Below are 22,056 nucleotides of genomic sequence, written 5' to 3'. Positions count from 1 at the left end.
TCCGACTCCAGACGTGCAGCTTCAAGAAATCTCAGCTGACTCGTGAACCTGCTAAGACTCCGGACGGGGAGCATCAACAAACCAACATTGACTCAGTTAAAACAGACCAGACTCCAGATGGGGAGCAACCAAACGCCGACTCTGATTCACGTAAGCTGGACTTTACTCCAGACAGGGAGTGCCGCAACCTCAGTGATGGCACGCTCAGGGTGACAGCAGATGCCACAACGACAGGAGATGGATCACTTAACAATTACACTGGGTCAGTAATAACAAGCAGCAGCTACAGTCCAAGAGGAATACACCAATATTCACCACAACTATATGCACACATTTTTTTCCACACCAGCAGTGCAGCCAATCACAGCTCATGCTGGACAAACCCAGTATTCAGGCATGCAGAAGCCAGCAGTCTATGCAGAATATTCTCAAACAGGCCAGCATTACGGATTGCCCACTAATGGAATCAAGACCGAAGGAGGACTACCGTAAGCGCAATCTGCACTACAGACTGGATGCCTTAGTTACAGCCCAGGATTTGCTGCACCCCAGCCTGGCCAGACGGCATATTCCTATCAGATGCAAGGTTCTAGTTTCACATCATCACCAGGTACTTATGCAAGCAGCAATTTTGTTTCCAATTCGACAAGCTTCAACGGTTCTCAGCAGGATCACCCTTCCAGCACAGCACGTGGCCAGAACCAGTATGTACAGTCTTATCCAACTTCACCATATGGCACATCCATGACCTCGAATGATACTGTTGATGGTACCTCTTCAACGTCAACACCTTATCAGCTACAAGATGCCATCCAACATCACCATCACAAACATCGAAAAAAGAAAGGGACTCCAAATCAGACAGCGAAGTGATTTGACCACTTCTTGGTTCCTGTGGCACAGGTACATTGATGGCGTTCATAACCAAGAGAGACATTTGACCATGATGATTGATGGTTTATGGACTCACACAAATGATTTGGACTTATTGTTTAATCACTGTTCCCATGACTTGTATACACCTTAACGTATCTACCTGTTTTTTGTTCAATTTTCTTCTTCAAGTGTGCAGAAAATATGTAACATATAAAAAAGGGGGAATGTGCATCAATGTAAATGTATGTAGGCTAGCTAGACATTAGAGGGAGCACCAGAAACATCACACACACACACTCAACCAATAGATCAGTTAGATAGGACATGACCAATGGACATTCACGATACACACAGAGGTGACACCACCACAGGAGGGCATTACACCAACCCATATATAAAGGACACCACACACATGATCTGCCTCTTTCCAGTGGAGACAGTCAGTGAGTAGAGACACAGGGTTGATTCAATATTACACCCACCATGTGGATTGCAGCAACTGGTTAGTCAGTCTGGGTAGCTCTAGAAGGATTAGCAGTAGTGTCGAACACGAGTAATAGAAGTGTAAATAGTTTAATAAACGTGTCGGAAGTTATCTCCACGTCTGAACCTTCCTTTGTCAAGTGCACCACAAGGAAGTCGCTTATGTTATACCGAGAACATAACAAATCAAATGTGATGTCAACTGCCCACTGAATGAGCTAATTGAGGCATCTAATGCAGGTGAAATGCTAGCTGCAGAATTAGTTTAAAACATACACTCGTGGTCCAAGAACAAGAGTGTTATTTCAAGGTCCCTAACTCCTTGCCGCTCAAGGCATTCCTTACTTTTGCCACACAAAACCCTCTTAATCTCCATTACTCCACACGCCAAAGCTACCAGTGAGCCTGACACCTTCCAGATTGCACAATTTCACAGACCACAAACTGGTACCTGTATCAGCCAGTTAGCTGTCCCACTGATCTGATAAGTGGATTTCAGGATTATCACTTCAGATCAGTCACAATCTCATTGAATGGTGAAGCACACTCAATGAGGCCATTGGCCTACTTCTACTCCTCTGCATCATAGCCAATGGAATGTTACTGAGGGCATGCCTCGCACTCTGCCTCTTGCGCAGATAATTCATGCCTCTGACTGGCTTTGCATCCACCTCAGTTGGTCATCCTGAGGTATACTTGCCAGAAGGTCCCATTGGGCTGAGATCGCTGACTCAATCCTGAGCAGCGGTAAATATGTTACAATTTGTCTTGGTGCTCTTGGGAAACCGAGCGGAGAAAAATGATACGAGTTCCTGTTCCTTGTATCTTTCCAAAGGCTTCTGCTAGAAAATGCGCATGTGCAAATGCTGCGTGAGGCAGTAGCAGGTTTATCTGTGACGTCATCTTTCAACTGAATTGACACTTTCCAGGTGAAAGAATAGTTTAATTAACAAGGTACTGGAGGACGGCCAGCAATGTACCCCAGTGGTAATGGGCCTTCAAATCTAAAGAAAGATATTCAAGAGAGGGGAAAAAGCTGATACGATTGACACCTGGCAATACTGCCCAAACTGAATCCTTCTTTGGAAATATCAGGCATAGCCTAATTGCTTGGAAACAATAAATTGAGTATTATCACCAGTTTGTCATTTCTTGTGAGTTACATCAATGTTTAGCAAAATAGATGTTACTCTATTTTGCTAAACATTGATGTAACTCACAAGAAATGACAAACTGGTGATAATACTCAAAATTTATTGTCATATGTTATAGCCCCATTGGGCAATAACACAACGAGTTACAGTCACTGGGTGTAACTTATAAAAACTTACACACTGACCTTTAATCTCTGGAAGCAGTGCTGAATCTTCCTCATGTCAGCTCCAACTTCAAGTGTGGCCTCAGGGTCAGCATCCTCCAGAAATATATTGAGCTGCTCCTCCAACCTGAGCCAAAGAACACATTTTAAAAATCCATCCGGTTTTGATGGCTTGCCTCTCAACTTTTTCCCTCCATAGTTTTGCCGAAGCAAATGTTGATGATAATGCTGATTATTAAAAAAAAAGCACGACAGATGATTTGTCTTCCTTGCCCTTAAAAAATATTGTAAGTCAGGATGATGTTGCACTTTAGTTTGGTGAGCAGTCACAGCTGTTGTTGTGATGAGGCATAAGTCCCAACATCTGGGAGACAAAAGCAAAAACTTAATTCTATCGTGGGACTACGGGAAATGGCAGCATAATAGTAATGTTACCAGACTAGCAAACCGGAGGCTAAATTAATGTTCCAGAGACATGAGTTCAAATCCCACCATGGCATCTGCATGAATTTAAATTCAATTAATTGTTACATCTGGAACAAAAGCTACTCTCATGAAACTACCAGATTGTCACAGGATGTCACTAATATCCATTAGAGAAGGTCATTTGCCATCCTTATCTGATCTGGTCTACATGTGACTCCAGAACAACAACAAAGTGATTGACTCTTAACTGCCCACTGGCTCTGCAATGATTCAGACAGATGCAGTAGCCTGAAGAGATGCTCATGTAGGCACCTCCACGACAAGGATGATCGTTGCCTGCATCTCAGCTGCAAGCAAAGACGAATCTGCTGGACTCCTCCACCTCATCGGAACCATAAACCATAAAATCACTTTGAAGTGATTGAGTGTGGAGGTGGTAACACAGTGCACTAAGATCTCTGGGATGTTTTCTTCCTGTAACTCTGCAATTTCAGAGCTGAATGCAAATACTGGTTCTTGAAGCCAGATGTGTGAGACTCTTTTAATAAACAGTAGGCCAAAAAAAGTGGTGTGAAGTGGTAAAGGAAAGGGAGGTTTTTCAACACAGAGTGAAACTTCTGTGCAGGTTTGCGTCCTTCATTGGTGGTATGAATTTACGTGTTCCAGATTGTTGAACCTGCAGATTAGCCTGACTAGGAAATGCGACGGGCGGAAAATCGGTTCCGATGCCGAAATCATGGCGAGCGCCGGTTTCACGCCAAATCGCAATTCTCCGTCGCCACGACAGCAGAACGCATGTAGGGTAAACACCGTTGGCATATCATTGGCGGTCCGGACCTGGCATTTTCCAAGGCCTCTACGATTCTCTACTTCCATTGGGATAAAATCCCGACGGCGAGCTTCACTTGTGCTTTACAAAATCAAGAAACTGATGCCATGGCAGATGAGGAAGAGAGAGGAGATCAGACACGGAAAGGCGCGACCATAGGCTGCCAGGCCAGGATGGCTGGGGTGGGGGGGGTGGGCGGGGGGAGAGGAGGAGTGGTGGTCGAGGGGGGAACGGGCCATGAGGCCCGTGTGACCCCTCACTGACTGGGGCAGTGTCCTGGCATGGACCACATTTCCACGGCCTGCAAGGCAGCTATTTTGTTTCGCACCCCACTAACCACCCACCTTTGTCCCTGGTTCTGCTGGGTGACACCGGCCATATGGATGCCCATCCCCCCCCCACCCCGCACTACACTCTCTGCCATACAGCCCTCCTCCCAACCGCCCGCCGCCTCTCACAGGCAATTATACGGCCCATCTAAGGGCATGTGCATAACATGGGGCCCAGGCAGGCATGGGAGGCCGCACAATGTGTGCGCCAGAGTCAACGCGCATGGGACGCTCAGATCGCTTCCAGTTTCCCTGACTGGTGGAGCGGCTGGGGTATTGGCCAGAGGCACGGACACCACATCCCACCCAACATCCCCACCCCACAACCCTCCTTCCCGGCCAGCCCCCCGTGATACGTACCTGCCTCACTATGGGGTGCAGGCTCTGGATTAGCAGTAACAGCAGGTATGGTCCATGGGATGGAGGATGATGACAACCGGCTCTGTGATGAGAACTAGTGGTCCGCATTGTTCGGCAACGTCTGACTCCTGCCCTCAGTAACACTTCCCACTGTCCACCTGGGTGATCCCTGCATGCGAGCTGGCAATTCCATCACACGGTCTCATAGAATCCTGGGGTGACGCTGGTGGGGACAGTGGGGGGGGGGGTGAGTCCTGGAGTGGTGAGTGCTGGCAGAACTGCGATTCCTGAGCATAGCCCACCCCCAATGTCCACCTATTTCCCCCCCCACCCGCAGTCGCGCCTCTCTCGGTTAGCCCAGAATAGCCCACCACTCTCACCCTTCTGAGGTTATAACATCAGGAACAGGTGTTTAATGTGAACAAATATATACAGATTCTTGCCCGAACCCCAACTCTAAACTGTGCCTGCAACCGGGCTAACTTATCTGGTGTCTAATATTTATGGCCTCACGGGCCCTAATGCTGCGTCTAGGTGGATCCCCAGACGGTACAGCAGGAGTGGAGGCGGCCTGCTGTGATTCCCGCCTGCGGCCTGTGTCCCCTTTGGCGGGCGTCTTCTGGTGCAACCGGGTCTGGTTGGGCCGGCTGATGCTCGGGTGTTCCAGATGGTGTGGTGTCACACTGTTCTGCCGGCTGCTCTAGGTACAGGAAGGGGGGGGGGTGTGTCCAAGGTGCTGCGGTGTCACCGGCATGGGCCCCATCACCGCCTCCTCCCTTGGGGTGCCCGATGGCCCCCGGGCTAACCCCGGAAGCTCCCCCGCCACCTGCCGCTGAGGATCCTAGAGGCCCGCTCTCATCAAGGCCAGGGTCTGCATGCCCGTGGCCAAGGAGCACAGGGAGTGGACCATCTCCGCCTGTGACTGCGGCACATCACACTGCAGCTGTACCACCACCTTCTGGGTCTGTGCAACATCAGCCAGTGGCTGCGCCATCTCCTCTGGGTCAGGGCCACCTCTCTGTGTATGACATGTACGCCAGCGACTGGGCAATGCCACCGACACTTCCAGTCATGGACGCTATGACTGGACCGGGTTCCGGAGCGCTGCTGCAATTTTCAGGTGGCTCTGGCACATGATTGCCTGTGACAGGGCAGCCCTGTCTTGGGACTCAGCCATCGCCTGCATATATTTCCCCAGCCTTGGACATGCTGATCCACTGTCAAAACCATTACCCCCAGGACCTCGACCGCAGACGCCACCCGTGCGGTATTGACCTGGGTGGCACGCATGGTTGGCACCACCTCCTGCACGCGATTGGATTACCCCACCGCGTCTACAGATGCAGGATGCACGCCAACAATGTTCCCTGAATAGCATTGGATTAACGTTTCCTTTGGGGGAGCTATTCAGTAAGTGGTTCAGGACATGCAAATGGCCCAGCACTCTGTCTGCACGAATTGAGAGCAATTCCCGGCACAGAAGGCATTGTAGCCTCTGGGGCCAGAATTAGCACCAAGGAGTCTGACAGCTGGAATTGTTTGGAAGCGCCTCACTCAGCACACACTGACTGCAGCCACAAAGGTGGCTTACATATGACCTCCCCCTGCCCTCCACTGAGTTCGGGAGTTCGAGGTGGACCCACAGCTCCATGCTAGTGAGGGAAGAGGGACGGCCTCTTCCCCAGCGTAGTCGCAACCTCAAGCCCACCTCCCTGAACAGCGCTTGGGAGATGGTGGCACGGGCAGTCAACACTGCCAGTCTCATCAGGAGGAGACAGCTGGTGATATTGAGGGGCAGGGGTCCCTGGTAAGGCCCCTCCCCTGACGGGGGCAGAGAACGAGGGAGGGTTCCAAAGACCACGTTGCAGGTGTCCTCTGGTTGGATGAGCTCTGCACATCCCCTGCTTTCTTTGCAGTGGGGCAGCGCTTCTGAGGAGTGTCAACACCTGGTAGGCCCTTGATTTGATTTGATTTGATTTATTGTCACATGTACTGAAGTACAGTGAAAGTATTTTTCTGCGGCCGAGGGAACGTACACAGTACGTACATAGTAGACAAAGAGAATAATCAACAGAGAACATTGGGAAATGGTACATTGACAAAACAGTCATTGGTTACAGTGCGGAACAAAGGGCCAAACAAAGCAAATACATGAGCAAGAGCAGCATAGGGCGTCGTGAATAGTGTTCTTACAGGGAACAGATCAGTCCGAGGGGGAATTATTGAGGACTCTTGTCGCAGTGGGGAAGAAGCTATTCCTCTGTCTGTATGTGCGGGTCTTCAGATTTCTGTACCTTCTGTCTGATGGAAGGGTCTGGAAGAAGGCAATGCCTGGGTGGGAGGGATCTCTGATAATGCTGTCTGCCTTCCTGAGGCAGCAGGAGATGTATACGGAATCAATGTGGGGATGGCAAGCTTGTGTGATGCGCTGGGCTGAGTTCACCACACTCTGCAATTTCTTGCGATCTAGGACCGAGCAGTTGCCAGACCAGGCTGTAAAGCAGCCGGATAGGATGCTCTCTAACACACATCTGTAGAAGTTTGTGAGAGTCGATGCAGACATGCCAAATTTCTTTAGTTTCCGTAGGAAGGAGAGACGTTGTTGGGCTTTCTTGACTGTTGCATCAACGTAAGTGGATTAAGTTTGGCCACATTCAACTTGACGATACAGCTGGGGTATGAGGGTTCTACAGACATCTGTAGAAGTCCCTGAGTGGGCTCTCAGATGGCCAGAGGGTCTCTGAGCATTCACAGATACAACGAGCTGTCAGCAGGGTGAGCAACCAAGAGCCTGTAGTAGCACCAGAGGTGCACGTTTAAAACACATACTGCATGCCCAAAACATAAGGACAAGATTTGCTGCCACCACCCCCCCCCCCTCCCCCGCCCCACCCCTCCCCGCCCCCTCTCCCGCCATACATTCACTTGTGTCCTTTAGGGAATGATCACCTGGTCTGGTCTACATGTGCCCCCAGACCATCAGCAATGTAGCTGACTCTTAAATGCCCTCTGAAATGGCATTACAAGCCACTCAGTCCAAGGGCAATTGGAGATGGGCAATAAATGCAAGCCTAGCTTGCGATGCCCATGTCCCATGAATGAATTAGAAAGTCAAACTACCGACAGTCACTGAGCTCCAACAATCAATGCCATGAAGGCCAGCCAGTTGGGTCGTACTTGTGCTTATATTTTTAGTTCACTGCCCTGCCCCATTTGAATTTTATGGGGCCAGAGGTTTCGGAAGCGTCAGTGGTGTTGACTGAACAGTGGATAAAACCTAACTCCGAGCAGTAACATCTGCCAGCTTCTATATGTAGATGCATGCCGATTTAAGTTTTATATTTGGTCCCGGAGGCCCCAGAGTACACAGAGTATAGCCAAGACCGAGCAATTGAATACACCTGATCTAGATATTTTTCCAAAAATATTTTAAAAAAGGAAAATTCTTTGGTATTGCTTAGAAATTCAAACTCCCAATTTTCCCAAAGGTGCAGGAAGAAGTACATTTCAGGGAGGATTGATTCAAAATCACTTTAGAAATGGTACAACACAAGATATTTTCCACTTCAACTTTAGGTAGACAGGGAGTTTGAATGCCAAAGCAAGTCAGGATAATTCATTTTTTTAAATAAAAAGCTTATTTTTGGTAATTAATAAATATCAAGACTTTGGTTACTGTCTTAGACTCTTACTGGATCTTTCTGGAATGGAGTTTCATCCTCCTATCAGGTTTACCCCCAAAAAAGGCCCCGATTTTAATTGCCCCCTCCAACACGCCCACCTGATAGAAACCATGCCAGGTGGAGTAGTTAAAATACAAGGGCTTTATTGGCTGGGTGAAATTGCTGTACCAGGCGCCTGTAGCAAGCGTATGTACAAACGGGGTACCCCTCTCCCCGTTACTATTTGCCCTAGCTATAGAACCGCTAGCTATGGTGCTGAGAGCCTTGAGGAACTGGCGGGGACTGGTTCGGGGGGTGGGGGGGGGTGGAACATTGGGTCTCGCTTTCCGCGGATGATTTGCTTCTGTACATTTCGGACCCTGTGGAGGGGATGGATTCTGCGGATCCTGAGGAATTTTGGTAGTTTTTCAGGGTACAAACTGAACATGAGAAAGAGCGACTTGTTTGTGATTCAGGCCAAGGGGCAGTAGGAGAGACTGAAAGAGCTGCCGCTCAGGATGGTAGAGAAAAGTTTTTGTTACCTGGGTATACAGGTGGCCAGGAAATGGGATACCCTGCACAGGCTCAATCTGCCCGGTTGGAAGGGGACTTTAAAAGGTGGGACATGCTCCCGCTGTCACTGATCTGCAAAACCTTAATAAAAATACTTTAAAAAAATAAATAACCAGCAACACATTGTTACAACCCCCTGGGCTAGCACGCAGTTAATTCCAGCCCCACTTGACCCGGAGTTACAACACAATTGAAATAAATAAATACTTCTTCGAAAAAATACCTAAAGACTTTGGCCCTCAGCTGTCCAATAACTACAGTCACCTGGGCCGGAATTCTTCCCTACCCACCGGGGCGGGGGGTCCCGGCGGCATGGAGTGGCGGGAACCACTTCGGCGTCGGGCCGCCCCAAAGGTGCGGATTGCTCCGCACCTTTAGGGACCAAGCCATTGCCGGAGTGATTGGTGCTCCACTAGCTGGCGGGAAAGGCCTTTGGCGCCACGCCAGCCGGGGCCAAAGGGACTTCGCCGGCGGGCGGAAGTCCGCGCATGCACGGGACCGTCAGCGGCTGCTGACGTCATCCCCGCGCATGCGCGGGGGGGTCACTTCCTTATCAGCCATCGCGGAGCTGTAGCCGAGCCGGAAGGAAAAGAGTGTCCCCACGGCACAGGCCTGCCCGCGGATCGGTAGGCCCCGATCGCAGGCCAGATCATCATGGGGGCACCCCCCCGGGCCAGATCACCCCCCAGGACCCCACATCCCACCCGTGCCGACAGTCCCGCCAGTAAGGCAGGTGGTTTGATTCACGCCGGCGGGACTGGCATGACAGCAGCGGGACTTCGGCCCATTGCGGGCCAGGAAAATTGTCGGCGGGGGGTCCGACGACCGGCGTGGCGCGATTCCCGCCCCTGCCGAATTTTCTGTGCCGGAGAATTCGGCGGCCGGCGGGGGCGGGATTCACACCGCTCGCCGGCGATTCTCCGAACCGGCGGGGGGTCGTAGAATCTCGCTCCAGGTTTGTAAATTTAAACACAATTATGTTTATTAATAACAATAACGATCATTAAATGTGCAGGTTAACTATTGTCTAATTTCTAACAGCCCCCCCCCATATAAACCCGTCCCCCCTACACACAAGACAGACAAACACAGAGGGGGATAAAATAATAAGGAAAAGGGATAAAGGTCTTTGTTTCACATGGTTGTTTCTAGCACACCTTCCTTCAAGGCTTCAGTTTGAGATTTCTGTTTCCAGTCTGTCATGATTGTCACTGTAGATTCATTCAGGTCTCTGCAGTTTCAGAAATACAGCAGCTTTTCTGAAGAAAACACGAGGGAGAGAGAGAGAGAGAGAGAGAGCTAGTCCCCATGGCTTTCTGAAAATTAACCCACTTACACAGGACCCAATCCCCCCTGTTAGCAGGCAGAATACTCAGGCCCGTGTTCAAAAGACAGGTGATTATGGCATTTTCGCCACCAGCAAACCAATCAAACAGAGTCCCACCGATCTCTCGGGTGCCGAAAAGTCTGAGCTCTGCTGTTAAAAGCCAACACAAAAGTTCTCTTCTGTAACTTTTGAATTCCTCACTCCCCCTGCTCGACCTAAAGATACATGTCTATTAAGCTTCCATGGATCAAAATGATAACACCAAAAATAAAGGGGTAAAAAGGGAATCACAGGAAGGGCCCTTATACCATGGCAGCTGGTGGAATTTAAAATCAGTTCATAAAATCTGGAATTCCGAATTTACCTCAGTGACAGTAAGCATGAAATTATCATCGTAGGTTGGAAAAATCCATCACTAAAGGTTCACTGAAGGGAAGGAAATCTGTCAACATTACCTGATCTGGCGACATGTGATTCCTAACCCATAGCAATAAGCCATGGGGTACGGGCCTCTGGCACGGAGTCTGTCCCTGTTGCTCAGAAGGGAACGGGGAGAGGAGCAGAGCATTAGTAATTGGGGACTCGATAGTCAGGGGCACAGATAGGAGATTTTGTGGGAGCGTGAGAGACTCACGTTTGGTATGTTGCCTCCCAGGTGCAAGGGTACGTGATGTCTCGGATCGTGTTTTCCGGGTCCTTAGGGGGAGGGGGAGCAGCCCCAAGTCGTGGTCCACATTGGCACTAACGACATAGGTAGGAAAGGGGACAAGGATGTCAGGCAGGCTTTCAGGGAGCTAGGATGGAAGCTCAGAACTAGAACAAACAGAGTTGTTATCTCTGGGTTGTTGCCCGTGCCATGTGATAGTGAGATGAGGAATAGGGAGAGAGAGCAATTAAACACGTGGCTACAGGGATGGTGCAGGCGGGAGGGATTCAGATTTCTGGATAACTGGGGCTCTTTCTGGGGAAGGTGGGACCTCTACAGACAGGATGGTCTACATCTGAACCTGAGGGGCACAAATATCCTGGGGGGGAGATTTGTTAGTGCTCTTTGGGGGGGGTTTAAACTAAGCAGCAGGGGCATGGGAACCTGGATTGTAGTTTTAGGGTAAGGGAGAATGAGAGTATAGAGGTCAGGAGCACAGATTTGACGTCGCAGGAGGGGGCCAGTGTTCAGGTAGGTGGTTTGAAGTGTGTCTACTTCAATGCCAGGAGTATACGAAATAAGGTAGGGGAACTGGCAGCATGGGTTGGTACCTGGGACTTCGATGTTGTGGCCATTTCGGAGACATGGATAGAGCAGGGACAGGAATGGATGTTCAGGTTCCGGGGTTTAGGTGTTTTAGTAAGCTCAGAGAAGGAGGCAAAAGAGGGGGAGGTGTGGCGCTGCTAGTCAAGAGCAGTATTACGGTGGCGGAGAGGATGCTAGATGGGGACTCATCTTCCGAGGTAGTATGGGCTGAGGTTAGAAACATGAAAGGAGAGGTCACACTGTTGGGAGTCTTCTATAGGCCTCCAAATAGTTCTAGGGATGTAGAGGAAAGGATGGCGAGGATGATCCTGGATAAGAGCGAAAGTAACAGGGTAGTTATTATGGGAGACTTTAACTTTCCAAATATTGACTGGAAAAGATATAGTTCGAGTACATTAGATGGGTCGTGATTTGTACAGTGTGTGCAGGAGGGTTTCCTGACACAATATGTTGACAGGCCAACAAGAGGCGAGGCCACGTTGGATTTGCTTTTGGGTAATGAACCAAGCCAGGTGTTGGATTTGGAGGTAGGAAAGCACTTTGGGGACAGTGACCACAATTCGGTGACGTTTACGTTAATGATGGAAAGGGATAAGTATACACCGCAGGGCAAGAGTTATAGCTGGGGGAAGGGCAATTATGATGCCATTAGACGTGACTTGGGGGGGATAAGGTGGAGAAGTAGGCTACAAGTGTTGGGCACACTGGATAAGTGGAGCTTGTTCAAGGATCAGCTACTGCGTGTTCTTGATAAGTATGTACCGGTCAGGCAGGGAGGAAGGCGTCGAGCGAGGGAACCGTGGTTTACCAAAGAAGTGGAATCTCTTGTTAAGAGGAAGAAGGAGGCCTATGTGAAGATGAGGTGTGAAGTTTCAGTTGGGGCGATGGATAGTTACAAGGTAGCGAGGAAGGATCTAAAGAGAGAGCTAAGACGAGCAAGGAGGGGACATGAGAAGTATTTGGCAGGTAGGATCAAGGAAAACCCAAAAGCTTTCTATAGGTATGTCAGGAATAAGCGAATGACTAGGGAAAGAGTAGGACCAGTCAAGGACAGGGATGGGAAGTTGTGTGTGGAGTCTGAAGAGATAGGCGAGATACTAAATGAATATTTTTCGTCAGTATTCACTCAGGAAAAAGATAATGTTGTGGAGGAGAATGCTGAGACCCAGGCTAATAGAATAGATGGCATTGAGGTACGTAGGGAAGAGGTGTTGGCAATTCTGGACAGGCTGAAAATAGATAAGTCCCCGGGGCCTGATGGGATTTATCCTAGGATTCTCTGGGAGGCCAGGGAAGAGATTGCTGGACCTTTGGCTTTGATTTTTATGTCATCATTGGCTACAGGAATAGTGCCAGAGGACTGGAGGATAGCAAATGTGGTCCCTTTGTTCAAAAAGGGGAGCAGAGACAACCCCGGCAACTATAGACCGGTGAGCCTCACGTCTGTAGTGGGTAAAGTCTTGGAGGGGATTATAAGAGACAAGATTTATAATCATCTAGATAGGAATAATATGATCAGGGATAGTCAGCATGGCTTTGTGAAGGGTAGGTCATGCCTCACAAACCTTATCGAGTTCTTTGAGAAGGTGACTGAACAGGTAGACGAGTGTAGAGCAGTTGATGTGGTGTATATGGATTTCAGCAAAGCGTTTGATAAGGTTCCCCACGGTAGGCTATTGCAGAAAATACAGAGGCTGGGGATTGAGGGTGATTTAGAGATGTGGATCAGAAATTGGCTAGCTGAAAGAAGACAGAGGGTGGTGGTTGATGGGAAATGTTCAGAATGGAGTTCAGTTACAAGTGGAGTACCACAAGGATCTGTTCTGGGGCCGTTGCTGTTTGTCATTTTTATCAATGACCTAGAGGAAGGCGCAGAAGAGTGGGTGAGTAAATTTGCAGACGATACTAAAGTCGGTGGTGTTGTCGATAGGGTGGAAGGATGTAGCAGGTTACAGAGGGATATAGATAAGCTGCAGAGCTGGGCTGAGAGGTGGCAAATGGAGTTTAATGTAGAGAAGTGTGAGGTGATTCACTTTGGAAGGAATAACAGTAATGCGGAATATTTGGCTAATGGTAAAGTTCTTGGAAGTGTGGATGAGCAGAGGGATCTAGGTGTCCATGTACATAGATCCCTGAAAGTTGCCACGCAGGTTGATAGGGTTGTGAAGAAGGCCTATGGAGTGTTGGCCTTTATTGGTAGAGGGATTGAGTTCCGGAGTCAGGAGGCCATGTTGCAGCTGTATAGAACTCTGGTACGGCCGCATTTGGAGTATTGCGTACAGTTCTGGTCACCGCATTATAGGAAGGACGTGAAGGCTTTGGAGCGGGTGCAGAGGAGATTTACCAGGATGTTGCCTGGTATGGAGGGAAGATCTTATGAGGAATGGCTGAGGGACTTGAGGTTGTTTTCGTTGGAGAGAAGAAGGTTAAGAGGAGACTTAATAGAGGCATACAAAATGATCAGGGGGTTGGATAGGGTGGACAGTGAGAGCCTTCTCCCGCGGATGGAAATGGCTGGCACGAGGGGACATAGCTTTAAACTGAGGGGTAATAGATATAGGACAGAGGTCAGAGGTAGGTTCTTTACGCAAAGAGTAGTGAGGCCGTGGAATGCCCTACCTGCTACAGTAGTGAACTCGCCAACATTGAGGGCATTTAAAAGTTTATTGGATAAACATATGGATGATAATGGCATAGTGTAGGTTAGATGGCTTTTGTTTTGGTGCAACATCGTGAGCCGAAGGGCCTGTACTGCGCTGTATCGTTCTATGTTCTATGTTCTATGTAATACTTCACTGCTCTCAAGGGCAATTAGGGGTGGACAACAAATCCTGACCTTGCCAGTGCCATCTACATTCCAAGAATGAATTGTGGTAGTCACCACTGATGTATATGTTGTATATAGTGGATGTCGGTGTAGGTGCTGTGCGGTAAGGCCCTGCACTACAGGTATGGGGTAGTTCCCTGCCTGCTGGCTCCGCCCAGTAGGCGGAGTATAAATATGTGTGCTCCTCGTACAGCAGCCATTTCACCAGCTGCTGTTGGAGGCCACACATCTTCGTGTAATAAATGCCTTGATTGCATCCAACTCTCGTCTTTGTGTAATTGATCGTGCATCAATTTATTACACTAAGTTTTCAGAAGATGGACCTCCGCATCAAGCCGGATCGCCTGCAGCTGCATCCGCAATCAGACAACGCCAAAAAGGACTTTGAATATTGGCTCGCCTCTTTTGAAGCATACATCGGGTCTGCACCAGACCCAATTCCAGAAGATCAGAAGATTCAGATCCTTTACACGCGGCTGAGCTCCAACGTCTTTCCACTTATCCAGGATGCGCCGACCTATGCAGATGCCATGGCGCTACTGAAGGAAAACTACGCTCAGCGGACTAACACGCTCTACACCAGACACCTCGTCTCCACTCGTCGTCAACTTCCTGGTGAGTCAGTGGAAGATTTCTGGCAGGCCCTGATTCCCCTAGTTAGAGACTGTGACTGTCAGGCCGCCTCGGCCACAGAACACTCGAACTTGCTCATGAGAGACGCTTTTGTTAAGGGTCCGATTACATCCGCCAGCACCTCTTAGAAGGGGCCACTCTCGACCTTGCGGAAACCAAAAAGCTAGCGCTCTCGCTAACGGTTGCTTCGTGCATCATCCAGGCCTACGCAACCGACCGCACGGCCCACTCCTCCTGTGCATGGTGGATTCCGCAGACGGCCGCCCCATCGTAGATCCCACCAGCGACCGCCCTCAGCCAGCCCCACGCCTGTGCTGCGCGGCAGCCAACCAACCCTGGGGGCCCCAAATGTTACTTCTGTGGGCAGTCCAAACACCCCCGACAGCGCTGCCTGGCCTGGAGCGACCTTTGCAAGGCCTGTGGCAAGAAGGGGCACTTCTCTGCAGTATGCCAAGCCCGCTCAGTCGGCGTTATTGTTCCAGCTCCCCCCACGTGCGGCCCGTGGGCGGCGCCATCTTTTTCGACCACTGCCACGTGCGGCCTTAGGCGCCACCATCTTGTTCACCCCAGGATCGTCAGGCGCCACCATCTCATTTTCCCCAAGACAAGTGCGGCCCGTGGGCGCCGCCATCTTACCAGGACCATGCCACCCGGGCACCTCACCTGGCCGCCCGCCGCCAGTAACCGCCGCCGACCAGCTGCATCTCGCCTCGGTCACGATTGACGAGTCTCGCCTACGCAACCTGGCAACGGCTTCTACCAATGTGAAGATCGATGGGCACAAGATCTCCTGTCTGCTGGACTCCGGGAGCACCGAGAGCTTCATTCACCCCGATACGGTAAGGCGCTGCTCCCTCGCGGTACACCCCGCTAACCAGAGACTCTCCCTGGCCTCTGGGTCCCACTCCGTGACGATCCGGGGGTACTGCATCACCACTCTCACTGTCCAGGGCATGGAGTTCAGCGGCTTCCACCTCTACGGCCTTCCCAACCTCTGTGCTGCCCTCCAGAGCCTAACAAACGCGACCGTAAAAGGTAGACCCACATTCCCTATTTGCAAACTTAACCCCGGATTGCAAACCCGTCGCCACCAGGAGCAGACGATACAGCACCCAGGACAGGGCCTTCATCAGGTCCGAGGTCCAGCGACTGCTTCGGGAAGGCATCATCGAGGCCAGCAACAGCCCCTGGAGAGCCCAAGTGGTAGTTGTGAAAACTGGGGAGAAACACAGAATGGTCGTGGACTTCAGCCAGACCATTAATAGGTACAGGCAGCTCAATGCGTACCCCCTCCCACGCATATCTGATATGGTCAATCAGATTGCACAGTACCGGGTCTTCTCAACTGTGGACCTGAAATCCGCCGACCACCAGCTCCCCATCTGTCTGCCCTTCGAGGCAGATGGCTGCCTTTACCACTTTCTTAGGGTTCCCTTTGGCGTCAAAAACGGGGTCTCGGTTTTCCAACGGGAAATGGACCAAATGGTTGACCGTTACGGGCTGCGGGCCACTTTCCTGTACCTGGACAATGTCACCATCTGCTGCCACGATCAGCAGGACCATGACGCCAACCTTGCCAAATTTCTCCACACCGCCACTCTCCTCAACCTAACCTACAACAAGGAGAAGTGCGTGTTCAGCATGAACCGCTTAGCCATCCTCGGCTATGTGGTCCAGATCGGAGTTCTGGGGCCCGATCCTGACCACATGCGCCCACTCATGGAACGCCCCCTCCCCCACTGACCCAAGGCCCTCAAACGATGCTTGGGGTTCTTTTCATATCACGCCCAGTGGGTCTCAAACTATGCGGACAAGGCCGCCAATTCATTCAATCCATTATTTTTCCCTTAACGGCCGAGGCTCACCAGGCCTTCAACCGTATCAAGGCCGACATCGCCAAGGCCGCGATGCGCGCGGTCGACGAGACGTTACCATACCAAGTCGAGAGCGATGCATCAGACGTCGCTCTAGCCGCCACCCTCAACCAGGCAGGCAGGCCCGTGGCGTCTTTTTCATGAACCCTACTTTTGTAAGGGCCACGAAGAATCCAGCACGAGTTTTAAGGATACAAAGTAATAACATTTATTTACTATAACATATATACATAACAGTAGCAGTAACTTCCCTTGCTACATACTTCTTCCTGCTGGTTCCTGAACTGGTCAGCTTTATTTATACTCGGAGTTTACTAGTGGTTTCTCCGCCCCTCTCATTGGGGAAGCTCATACTCCCACAGGATTGTGGGATAGTCATTAGTCCCCAGCCAATGGTAAGTAGGCAGGTAACAACATCCCTCCCCTCCAAAGTCCAAGGAATCCACCGAAGACCCTGGCGAAGGAGGGCGTCGGACATGTTTGGCCGCAGGCCGGACACCATTTGCACGCGGCGCTGGATCAGGCGGCGTGTAACGAGACGGAGACCGGCGCTTCCATGATGAACGGCGCAACGATTGTACATCCACGGCCCGTGGATCCGAGGATTCCCCCTCTGATTCATCCTGTGTCTCCATCTCGGAGTCAGAGTCTGCTGCCTCCGTCATGTCAGCGTCTCCATCTCTATTCGGTCCCGTAACGACCTGCGCAGGCTTCGGGTGAGGCACCAGTGGAAGATTGTGAGGACTACCTTCCCTTGTCTCTGGTCTCTGCGGCTGTAGAAATGAGCTCCGGGGGCGGGGAATCTTTTGAGGGGATAGTCTTCTGGACCGAACGTGGTCTACATGTTTTCGCTGGAGACGACCCTGGGCTTGCACTTGGTAAGATATAGGGCCCGTTTGGCGAAAGATTACACCAGGAACCCATTGGGCACCACCATCAAAATTCCGAACGAACACTGGGTCACCGGGCGCAAACTTACGAATCGGCCGATGCCGAGAAAATCCCTGTCCCTGCCGTTCTTGTGTGTGGCGTACTTTTGCGCCAATGTCCGGGAAAACCATACTAAGGTGGGTGCGAAGTTTCCGGCCCATTAGGAGTTCTGCGGGAGCTACCCCAGTCACTGCATGGGGGGTGGTCCTGTACGTAAACAAAAAGCGAGCCAGTCTCGTGTCCATTGATCCGGAATACTGCTTCTTTAGGCCTCTTTTGAATATCTGCACTGCGCGCTCTGCCAACCCATTTAAAGCCGGGTGGTATGGGGCAGTGCAGATATGGCGGATGCCGTTCATCTTCATGAACCTCGCAAACTCCTCACTTGTGAATGGAGTGCCGTTATCCATGACCAGCACCTTGGGGAGGCTATGCGTACTAAACGATAAACGCATCTTCTTCAATTGTTGCGCAGGACGTTGTCCCCTGCATCTTATGCACCTCTAGCCATTTGGACTGGGCGTCAATTAGTAGAAGGAGCATGGATCCTTGAAAAGGGCCTGCGAAATCTGCATGCAAGCGTGCCCAAGGCCGCCCTGGCCATTCCCAGTGATGTAGGGGCGCGGCCGGCGGAGGCTTCTGATGCTCCTGGCAAATGGAGCAGTTTTGGGCCACCTTCTCAATGTCGGTGTCGAGGCCTGGCCACCAGACATAACTCCGGTCCAACATTTTCATTTTGGTCACGCCTGGATTCCCATTGTGCAAGTCTGTTAGTATCAGCTCCTGGCCTTTTTCCGGGACAATCACACGCGTCCCCCACAAGAGGACGCCGTCTTCCACGCTGAATTCTGACAGCTTGGAGGAAAATGCCCGTAACTCGCCTGGGAGCTGTCTATGCTGCCCACCATACAGGACTATGTGCCAAACCTTTGACAGGACTGGCTCCACTCACGGATCTGTGATGCCGTGACAGGCAAGTTGTCCATAAAGTTTAGGGTTGCAACCACCTCACCGGTCGTGGGGGTCGACACGGGGCCGGTCGATAAAGGCAATCGGCTCAGTGCGTCGGCATTTGCTATCTGCGTACCTGGTTTGTGCTCCAGAGAATACTCGTATGCAGCAAGCAACAAAGCCCAGCGCTGGATCCATGCAGAAGCAATGGATGGTATTGGCTTATCCTCTCTGAAAAGTCCCAGCAGGGGCTTAGGATCAGTCACGATAGTGAAATGGCGGCAGTACACGTACTGGTGGAAGCGTTTCACCGCAAAAACCACTGCCAGGCCCTCCTTCACGATCTGCGCGTACTTTTTCTCCGCTGCAGTCACTGTGCGGGAGGCGAAAGCTATCGGTCGCTCGGCCCCGTTCTCCATCTTGTGGGACAGGACGGCCCCAATACCATACGGGGATGCATCACATGTGACGAGCAAAGGCTTTCCAGGATCATAGTGGGTTAGTAACCCAGACGACGACAATTGTTGCTTTACCCGCCGGAAAGCGGTTTCTTGCGGCTGACCCCAAACCCAGGTGTGATTTTTCTTTAGCAGAAGGTGCAAAGGGGCCAGCGTAGTTGCCAGATTGGGGAGGAACTTCCCATAATAGTTTACGAGACCGAGAAAAGAACGAAGATGCGAAGTGTCAGTCGGGGCGGGGGCCTGTTGAATTGCACGCACCTTCTCTGCGACGGGGTGCAAACCTTCACGGTCCACCCGATAACCTAGGTAGACTACTTCCTTTGCCTGAAATACGCACTTTGTGCGACGTAAACGGACTCCAGCCTCCGAAAGGCGTCTAAGGACAGCCTCCAGATTTTCCAAATGTTCCTGCTCCGACGTCCCTGTAATCAAAACGTCATCTAGGTAGACAGCCACATGTGGTAAACCTCTCAAAATGCCCTCCATAACACGTTGAAAAATTGCGCAGGCAGATGATACTCCAAAGGGCAACCGTGTATATTCATACAGGCACCGGTGTGTATTAATCGTTACATATGGTCGGGAGGCAGGGTCCAGCTCCAACCGCAGGTAGGCGTGACTCATATCTAATTTTGTGAACGAGAATCCACCTGCAAGTTTCACGTAGAGATCCTCTATGCGAGGCATTGGATATCGGTCGAGTCGGGAAACCGTATTCACTGTAAGTTTACAGTCGCCACACAAGCGAACTGTGGCATCTGGCTTCATTACAGGTACAATTGGTGCTGCCCAGTCAGCAAAACGGATGGGCCTGATAATACCCAAACTCTCCAAACAAGTGAGCTCCCCTTCTACCTTCTCGAGCAAGGCGTAAGGCACTGGACGCGCCCGGAAATAGCGCGGCGTGGCTCCTGGTTCGACTTTGATATGGGCTACGGCCCCTTTTGTTTTCCCCAAACCAGGCTGGAATACATCTGGGTATCGTCCTAGCACCTCAGTCAACCCTTCAGAAACTGTTTGGAGGATGTGCTGCCATTGCAACCGCAAATGGCGCAACCAGTCCCGACCCAACAGGCTGGGCCCATGGCCGCGCACCACGATAAATGGGAAACGCCCCTCCTGGCATCCATAGACAACAGGGGTCATTGTAGTTCCTGCAATGTCCAGTGGTTCCCCCGTATAGGTGGCCAACCTGGCCTGTGAGTCGGTTAATGTAAGGGTCTGTATACCCTGCTTGATGCGGTCGAATGTCCTCTGGGCGATCACGGAGACCGCTGCACCAGTATCCAACTCCATCTCAAGTGGGTGGCCATTGACCCGTCCTGTCATCTTAGTGGGGGCCACATGGGGAGCTGCCACACAATGCAACTGCAGGCAGTCGTCCTCCGTCTCCACGTCCTCAAGAGTAGTCGCCGCAGGTTCATCCACATGGAAGGTACGGCCTCTGGGCTGGTCCCAGTTACGGCCCCTGGGCTGGTCCCAGTTTCGGTCGGAACGACAGCGCCTCTGGCGCCCCCAGGACCGCCGTCCGTGACGGGGTCGGCGCCTACAAGTCTGACACGGACATGGCTCCTCATCCATTGGCTCTGGAGAAGGCTCCCTTCGGGGAGGAATGTCCAACGGCCACTGGCGTCGGTCCAGGCGTTGCCTCGCCCAAGGTACCGCAGGAGTGCGGGGGGACGTTTTCGGACGGAAGGGGTTGCGCCCCAAGGCATGCGCTTCCATTCCCTGTAGCCCCTGTACTCCTCGCTCTGCGCTCTCTCGGGACAATACTATTTGAATGGCCTGTTGAAAAGTCAATGTTGGCTCCGCTAACAACTTTCTCTGGGTGGCCGCATTGTTAATACCGCAAACCAAACGGTCGCGTAACATTTCTGACAAGGTCTCACCATAGTCACAGTACTCCGCAATCCTGCGTAGCCTGGATAGAAAATCGGCAAGGGATTCTCCAGGGGTCCTCTCAGCGGTATTAAACCGGTAACGCTGGACTATCGTGGACGGGGTTTGGTTAAAATGTTGCCCCACTATATTCACAAGTTCATCAAACGTTTTGGTGTCCGGCGCAGCTGGGTACGTAAGGCTCCTAATCACCCCAAACGTATGCGGGCCGCAAGCGGTGAGCAATATGACCACCTGGTGCTCGTTTTCGGTGATATTGTTTGCCCGGAAATAGTAACGCATCCGTTGTATGGACTGCTTCCAGCTTTCCAGCGCAGCATCAAAAACATCCAAATGTCCGTACAGAGGGATGGCATAATAGAAAACAACTTCCAACCTGTATCCAACAAAAATCCAGGGAGGTGGCTTCAGCAGTGTAGACGGCTTTTCACTTTAACCTTCATCGCCAGTTTTGTAAGGGCCATGAAGAATCCAGCACGAGTTTTAAGGATACAAAGTAATAACATTTATTTACTATAACATATATACATAACAGTAGCAGTAACTTCCCTTGCTACATACTCCTTCCTGCTGGTTCCTGAACTGGCCAGCTTTATTTATACTAGGAGTTTACTCGTGGTTTCTCCGGCCCCCCTCATTGGGGAAGCTCATACTCCCACAGGATTGTGGGATAGTCATTCGTCCCCAGCCAATGATAAGTAGGCAGGTTATAACACCTACATGCCTCCGAAATTCAGCATTCCCCCGTCGAGAAAGAGGCCCAAGCCATCATTGAAGCTGTGCGACATTGGAGGCATTACCTGGCCGGCTGGAGATTCACTCTCCTCATTGACCAACGGTCGGTTGCCTTTATGTTCAATAACACACAGCGGGGTAAGATCAAAAAAGGTGGAGGATCGAGCTCTCCACCTACAATGACTGTATCGCCCCGGTAAGCTCAACGAGCCCCCCCGACGCCTTATCCCGAGGTGCATGTGCCAGCGCACAGGTGGACCGACTCCGGACTCTGCACGACAACCTCTGTCACCTGGGGGTCACACGTTTTT

At 51.1% G+C, this 22,056-nt stretch overlaps 1 protein-coding gene across 5 annotated transcripts in view; it reads right to left on the bottom strand.

The window, feature by feature from the left end:
- Nucleotides 1-22,056, bottom strand: part of kif6 (kinesin family member 6) — an 848,078-nt gene that overhangs the window by 442,164 nt on the left and 383,858 nt on the right. For all 5 annotated transcript variants that reach the window (XM_072500179.1, XM_072500178.1, XM_072500180.1 and 2 more), the window contains one exon: nucleotides 2,699-2,804. In XM_072500179.1, the coding sequence (XP_072356280.1) occupies nucleotides 2,699-2,804 (106 nt within the window). The remainder of the gene's footprint in view (nucleotides 1-2,698; nucleotides 2,805-22,056) is intronic.

The sequence above is a fragment of the Scyliorhinus torazame genome, chromosome 4 (assembly GCF_047496885.1).
Source record: "Scyliorhinus torazame isolate Kashiwa2021f chromosome 4, sScyTor2.1, whole genome shotgun sequence".
In the NCBI taxonomy this organism is placed as follows: Eukaryota; Metazoa; Chordata; class Chondrichthyes; order Carcharhiniformes; family Scyliorhinidae; genus Scyliorhinus; species Scyliorhinus torazame.
The sequence above is the reverse complement of the archived record's forward strand: the minus strand, read 5'-3'. Positions and strand labels throughout refer to the sequence as shown.